The sequence below is a fragment of the Serinus canaria genome, unplaced genomic scaffold (assembly GCF_022539315.1).
Source record: "Serinus canaria isolate serCan28SL12 unplaced genomic scaffold, serCan2020 HiC_scaffold_372, whole genome shotgun sequence".
NCBI classification, from domain to species: Eukaryota; Metazoa; Chordata; class Aves; order Passeriformes; family Fringillidae; genus Serinus; species Serinus canaria.
Window position 1 is genome coordinate 1 of NW_026108486.1, and position 7,472 is coordinate 7,472.

Genomic DNA, 7,472 nt, shown 5'->3' on the forward strand with positions numbered 1-7,472 from the left:
GATGATGGGGACACTGGTGAGGATGATGATGGGATGATGATGGGGACAGTGACGAGGATGATGATGGGATGATGATGGGGACACTGGTGAGGATGATGATGGGATGATGATGGGGACAGTGACGAGGATGATGATGGGATGATGATGCAGACAGTGGTGAGGATGATGATGATGGAATGATGATGGGGACAGTGACGAGGATGATGATGGGATGATGATGCAGACAGTGGTGAGGATGATGGTGGGATGATGATGGGGACACTGGTGAGGATGATGGTGGGATGATGATGGGGACACTGGTGAGGATGATGATGGGATGATGATGGGGACACTGGTGAGGATGATGGTGGGATGATGATGGGGACACTGGTGAGGATGATGATGGGATGATGATGGGGACAATATGGTGAGGATGATGATGGGGACACTGGTGAGGATGATGATGGGATGATGATGGGGACACTGGTGAGGATGATGATGGGATGATGATGGGGACAATGGTGAGGATGATGATGGGGACACTGGTGAGGATGATGGTAGGATGATGATGGGGACACTGGTGAGGATGATGGTGGGATGATGGCAGAGAAGACAAAGGGGATGATGAAAGAGATGAAGGGGAGGATGGTGGGGTCACTGGTGAGGATGATGAGGAGGATGATGAAGGGGTGACAAAGGACATGATGAGGATGATGAAGGAGATGATGATGATGGGGGTGATGAGGGTGATGAGTGTGACAAAGGGGATGACAATGACAACAATGAAGAGTACAATGAAGGGGACAATGACGAGGACGATGAAAGGGACAATGAGAAGGATGATGAAGGGGATGGCAAAGGGGACCATGAAGGGGACGATGATGAGGATGCTGAAGGTGACAGCGCCGCGGGTGATGATGAGGACAGTGAAGGTGGCACTGAAGGGGACGGTGATGAAGGTGGCACTGAACGGGATGGTGACAAAGGTGGCACTGAAGGGGACGGTGACAAAGGTGGCACCGCAGTGACAGCGCCGAGGACGGTCCCTCACCGGCAGCGTGCGGCTCCCGTGCAGGGCGGCGATGGCGGCCTGGGCCTCCGCGTGGCTCTGGAACTTGACGAAGGCGCAGCCTGGGGACATTGGGGACATCGGGGACATCAGCTCTGTGGCAGCTCCAGGGAGCTCTGGGGATCCCACCCCCATCACCCCATGGACCCCCAAACCCCATTAACCCCATCCCTGCCGTGCTCCCCCTGAACCCCATCCCTGCCCCACAGATCTCCCTGTGCCCACCTTGGTGACCCCCGTGGAACCCCCCAGGACCCCCGTGGGACCCCCCAGGAGCCCCGAGGGACCCTGCCAGCCCCGGGGTGTCCCCCCCGTGTCCCCCCACCTTTGCTGGTGCCGTCGGGGCCCCGCAGCACCGTGCACTCGTCGATGGTGCCGAAGGGCTCGAACATCTTCCGCACGTCCTCGTCCGCCTGCTGCTTGCTCAGCATCCCCACAAAGAGCTTCCGGTCCTCTGCGGGACACCGCGGGTGACACCGGGACAGGGACAGGGGACAGGGGCACGGGGACACCACGAGTGGGATTGGGACAGGGGCACAGGGACACCACAGGTGGCATCGGGACAGGGGCATGGGGACACCACGGGTGACACCGGGGACAGGGACAGGGGCACAGGGACACCATGGGTGGCATTGGGACAGGGACAGGGCCACGGGGACACCGTGGGTGACACCAGGACAGGGACAGGGGACACCGCGGGTGACACCGGGGACAGGGGCACTGGGACAGGGGCACGGTGACACCGTGGGTGGCATCGGAACAGGGGTAGGGGGACAGGGGCATGGGGACAGGGGCATGGGGACACCATGGGTGGCATTGGGACAGGGGCATCGGGAGATGGGCACAGGGACACCGCGGGTGGCATTGGGACATGGGCATGGGGACAGGGACACTGGGACACTGTGGGTGGCATCAGGACAGGGGAATGGGGACACCGTGGGTGGCAGTGGGACAAGGGCACGGGGACATGGGCATCAGGACACCACGGGTGGGATTGGGTCATGGGCATGGGGACAGGGACACAGAGACACCGTGGGGTGGCATGGGGACACTGCGAGTGGCACCAGGACATGGGCACTGGGACACTGTCATGAGGGCATGGACATGGGGACACTGCAGGTGGCACCGGGACATGGGCACGGGGACACAGCCACGGGGACACAGCCATGGGGACACTGTGGGTGGTGGCAGCACACGGGCAGGGGGACACAGACACGGGGACACCGTGGTGGCACTGGGACACGGGCATGGGGACACCACAGATGGCATTGGAACACGGGCATGGGGACAGTGCCAAGCAGAGGGGTGTGACACTGCAGGAAGGATGGGGTGGGGACACTGGGAATGGGAAGAGGGTGACAGCTCCTGGGAATGGGGACATGGAGGGACACCCCAGGCTTGGGGACAGGGACAGACGTGGGGTGACCCTGGGGGTCTCGCACTGGGGGGTGGCCTTGGGGTAATTTGGGGACACGGAGGTTTGGGGACAGGGTGGTGTGGGTGAGTTTGGGAAGGAGGGGGGAGTTGGGGGATTTTTGGGGTGATTTTGGGGGATTTTGGGGTTTTTTGGGGGCGGTACCTCCTCGGCTCTCACTGTCCGCCGGCTTCACCTGGATGGGCCGGTTCATCTGGGGGGAGGGGACACAGGGGGGGTTGGGGACACACAGAGACCCCCGAGACCCCTCCTGACCCCCCCGGGCCATCCAGCACCTCCCCCTCCCCCTTAGAGGGTCCCAGACCCCCCCCCCCCCGACCCCCAAAGATGCTCCGGTCGCCATGGCAACGCCGGGCCTGCATCCCGTTACCTGGCAACGGGAGCCGCTGCCGGAGGGGGGGGAGGGGGGGCCCGGGGGGCCGCGTTAATGAGCGCCCCTCCCCCCCTGCGTTAATTGGGGGGGGGGGGAATGGACCCACTCCCGCCCCTCCCCCCCCACACCCCGGAACCCCCCAGAGGAACGGGGCGGGGGGGAGGGCGCAGATGCGCGGTTGCCATGGCAACGGCCGGCTCCGCTCCATGGCAACCGCCCACTCATCCCCAATTTACCCATCGCCGTTGCCTGGCAACGCCGCTGACGTCATCAGCGCTCGCGATAAACAATGACGGGGATGGGGGGGGGGGGGAGCGGGGATGGAGATTTGGGGAGGGGGGGCAGACCCCCCCATCCCCCCCATCCCCCCCCCCCCCGGCCCGGTGTGCCCCCGCCCCCCCCCCCGACCCTGGGGGTGTGGGGGAGGGGCGGCCGTGCCCTATCTCGGGGGGATTTGGGGGGAATTTGGGCTGCGGGGGGCGGGTCCATCCCCGGCTGACCCCGGGCGTTCCTTTCGCCGCCGAAAGCGAAGGTGCCCCCCCCCCCACTCCCCGAGCCCCCCCCCCCTCAAGCCCCAGATGGCGCTGGAAATGCCCCCCCCGGGCTGGGGGCGGGGGGCGTTAATCCCCCCCTAATCCCCCCCCCCCCCCCCGCGCTGGATCAACCCCGGCCGTGGAGGTGGGGGGGGGGGCGGACAAAGCCCCCAACCCCCCCAAACCACACCGGGACCCCCCCCCCGGGGCAGCGCAGCTCGGGGGGGGTGCTGAGGGTGGCGCCCCCTCCCCAAATTCCCAGCTCTGCTCGGGAGCAGCTGCTGGGGCGGAGCCGCCCCTAATCCCAACACCCCCCCCCCCAAAAAAAAACCCCACCCCCCCCCCCCTCATCCCAAACCCCCCCCCCCCCCCCCCGGATTTACGGCCCCCAAATCCCGGGATTATCCCGGCGAAGCCAAATCCCCCCCGGGCCTGGCGGGACACGCGCGGAGCCCGCGGGGGGGGGGGCCGCGCCCCGAGCCCCCTCCCCACCCTGGGGACCCCCAAACTGCCCCCCCACCCCCCCATTCAGCCCCCAAATCCCCCCCCCCAGAAAGCCTCAAACCCCCCCAAAATCAGCCTGGGGGGAGGGAATGGGAGGTGGGACCCCCCCCCAATAAATGAATTAGGGGTGGGGGGCTCCTGCACCCCCGGACCCCCCCCCAAATCCCGGGCTTTGTTGTCTCCGTGCCCGCCCGGCAGCGCCTCATTAGCGCCCGGCCCTCATTAGCGGCGCTAATTAAACACCCCACAGATGTTCGGGGGGCGCCCCCGCCCCCCCCTCAAAATCCCCCCTTCAATGGGGGCCGGGGTGGTCCTGAAAATGGGGGGTGGGGGGCGTCGGGGTGGGGGATTTTGGGGGGTTTAAGGGTGATTTTTGAGGGGTTTTGTGGTGATTTTTAGGGGTGATTTTGGGGGAATTAAGGGTGCTTTTTGGGGGGTTTATCCTTGGCTTTTTGGGGGACTTCCGGGTGCTTTTTGGGGGGTTCTAATTGATTTTTGGGGGACTTAAGGGTGATTTTTTGGGGTGGTTATAATTGATTTTTGGGGGGTTTCAGGGTGATTTTTAGGGGTGATTTTGGGAGATTTAAGGGTGATTTTTTTGGTTGGTTTCTGGGCGATTTTTTTGTGTTTTCAGGGTGATTTTTAGGGTTTTTCGCTGTGATTTTGGGGGTTTCCCGGTGATTTTTAGGGGGTTATGGGGCATTTTGGGGTGTCCCGGGTTGGGGGCTCACAGGGGGGATTTGGGGGTGCCTCGGGGGGGTCCCCACGCCCCCCACTCACCCCGGCAGGGTTTTCTGCTCGTGCAGGGCGCTCTGGGCCTTCAGGGCCGACTCGCGGGCGCAGTAGGTCAGGAAGGCGCATCCTGGGGGGAAGGGGGAAAAAAAGGGGTCGGGGGGCGTGAGGGGGACCCCCGAGGTGTCCTCACCCCCAGCCCGAGGTGACACAGAGGGTCTGGGGTGACCAGAGAGCCCCAAAAGTAGCGGGACCCCCCCCCAGAACACCCACAGCCAAATAATGGCCCCTAGAGACCCCAAATCCCCCCAGAGACCCCAGACCACCCCTCAAAAGCCCCCAGACCCCCCCCAAAGCCCCCAGACCCCACATTTTGGGGCAGTGACCCCCCCAACGACCCCTGGGGGTCCCACAGACACCCCAAGGCCCCCCAGGACCCCTGGAGACCCCCCCAGTTCTGGTGCCGGGGGTTTGAGGGGCTCAGGGACCCCCCCTCCGGGTGTTGGGGATGGGGTCAGGGGTTGGGGACACCCCCAGGGTAGGCAGCAGGGCCCTGTCACTGTCACCCCCGGCTGTGACACCCCCACTGCCACCCCAGGGACCCCCGGAGCCGGTGTCACCCCCAGGGGTCATGTGACACCTCAAAACAACACCTGGACACCCCAAAATGACACCCGGACACCCCCAGGAGTGTCCGGGGGTGACACCCCTGGAGCCGGTGTCACCCTCACAGGGACCCGTGGGGTGACCACGTGACACCCAACACCCGCCTGACACCCCAAAACAACACCTGACACAACACCCCAACACCCCCAGGGCCGGGTGTCACCTGGAGGGGCACCCACGTGACACCCAACAGCCGGAACAACACCTGGAACTGCTGCACACACCTGGCACAACGGCCCAGCAACAACAGCCCAACAACAAAAACCGCTCAACAACACCCCAACAGCACCTAACAACAACACCCCAGTAACAACAGCCCAAAAAACAGCCCCAAAAGCCCAAGAACACCCCAACAACACTCCAGCAACAGCAACAGCCCAACAACAACAGCCTGAACTCACCTAACCCCACAACAGCCGGGCACAACACGCTGGTACAACACCCCACAGCTGACAACAACCTGACAACACCCCACACCAGCAACCCCCCCAAACACAGCCGCCCCAAATCCCAGCAGCTGGGGTACAACACCCTGACAGGGGTACCCCGGCTGGGCTGGGGGCTGCGGCTGTTCCCGGGGCTGTTCCCGGTGCCCTCGGTTGTACCCAGGGCTGTTCCCGGTGCCTGTTCCTGGGGCTGTTCCCGGGGCCTGCGGCTGTAGGCTGAGCTGTGGGTGTTGCTCAAGGCCTGCGGCTGTACCGGGGCTGTTCCTGGGGCTGTTCCCGGTGCTCTCGGTTGTACCCGGGGCTGTTCCCGGTACCGGGGGCTGTTTTGGGGCTGTTCCTGTTCCCGGTGCCCACGGTTGTACCGGTACCATTCGTGGGGCTGTTCCCGGTACTGGAGGTTGGATCTGGAGTGTTCCCAACACCAGGGCTGTTCCGGTTACCGGGAGCCGTTCCCGGTACCGGGGCCCTCGGTTGTACCCGGGGCTGTTCCAGGTACCGGTGGCTGTTTTGGGGGCTGTTCCCGGTGCTCTCGGTTGTACCTGGGGCCATTCCCGGTACCGGGAGCTGTTCCCGGTGCTGGTGGCTGTTCCCAGTCCCGGGGACCCCATCCCGGAGCTGTTCCCGGTACCGGGGCTGTGTCACAGGGCCATTCCCGGTGCTGGGAGCTGTTCCCGGTACCGGGAGCTGTTCCTGGTGCTGGAGGCCGTGGCACGGAGCTGTGCCCGGTGCCGGGGCTGCATCCCGGGGCTGTTCCCGGTACCGGGGCCATTCCCAGTACCGGGAGCCATATCACAAGGCCGCTCCCGGTACCGGGGCCATCTCCCGGGGCTGTTCCCGGTCCCAGAGGCTATTCCCGATACCGGGGGCCACATCCCGGGGCTGATCCCGTTATCTGGAGCCATTCCCGGTACCGGGAGCCGAATCCCGGGGCTATTTCTCATCCTGGGAACTATTCCCAGTACCAGGGGCTGTTCCCGGTACCGGGAGCTATTCCTGGTACTGGGAGTCACATCACGAGGCCATTCCCGGTACCGGGGGCCACATCCTGGGGCTAATCCCGGTACCGGGGGCCACATCCTGGGGCTAATCCCGGTACCGGGGGCCACATCCCAGGGCTGATCCCGGTACTGGCGGCCGTTCCCGGTACCGGTGGCCGAATCCCGGGGCTGCCCCCACACGGCCGTGCCCGTGCCCCGCACCCACCCCCGCTGCCCGGGGCCGTGCCCGCTGCCCCTGCCCCATTCCCGCTGCCCGTTCCCGTTGCCCGGGGCCGTTCCCTCTGCCCACCCCCGGTTCCCGGTTGCCGGTTCCCGTACCTTTGTGCATCCCGGTGTACTTGTCCTTGATGACGGTGAGCTCGTAGATTTTCCCGAATTGCTCAAAAATCGGTTTCAGGTCCTTCTCCTCCAGGTGCCGCGGGATCTGCCCCACGAAGAGTTTGATGGCGTCGGGCTCCTTCATGGGGCCGCCGGGGGGTCCCCGGGCCCCGGGGCCGCTCCCGCTCCCCGCTATCACCGCCCGGGCTCGGCTCCCGGTGCTCCCGGCGGTGCCCGGTGCCCCGGCGCACACAAAGGACGAGGCGGCCCCGGGGCTCGGCTCGGCTCCGGGGACGGGGCGCGGCGGGGCGGGGGCAGCTCTGCCCGGGGGGCGGCGCTCCCGGCGCTCCCGGTGCGTCCCGGCCGTTTCCCGGGTGCTGCTCCCCAAAATCCCGGTGGATGCTGAGAGCGCCCGCCCC

The 7,472-nt window shown here is 65.3% G+C and overlaps 1 protein-coding gene across 1 annotated transcript; it reads right to left on the bottom strand.

The window, feature by feature from the left end:
• Window positions 1-637: 637 nt before the first annotated feature.
• LOC127061257 (CUGBP Elav-like family member 3) lies at window positions 638-7,204 on the bottom strand (the record flags this gene model as incomplete). Its single annotated transcript, XM_050987881.1, is given in 5 exon segments — window positions 638-1,110; window positions 1,374-1,502; window positions 2,628-2,676; window positions 4,670-4,755; window positions 7,054-7,204. Coding segments are annotated over 5 exon segments (882 nt in total), but the record flags the coding sequence as incomplete, so codon positions are not given.
• Between the last annotated feature and the right edge of the window lie 268 nt (window positions 7,205-7,472).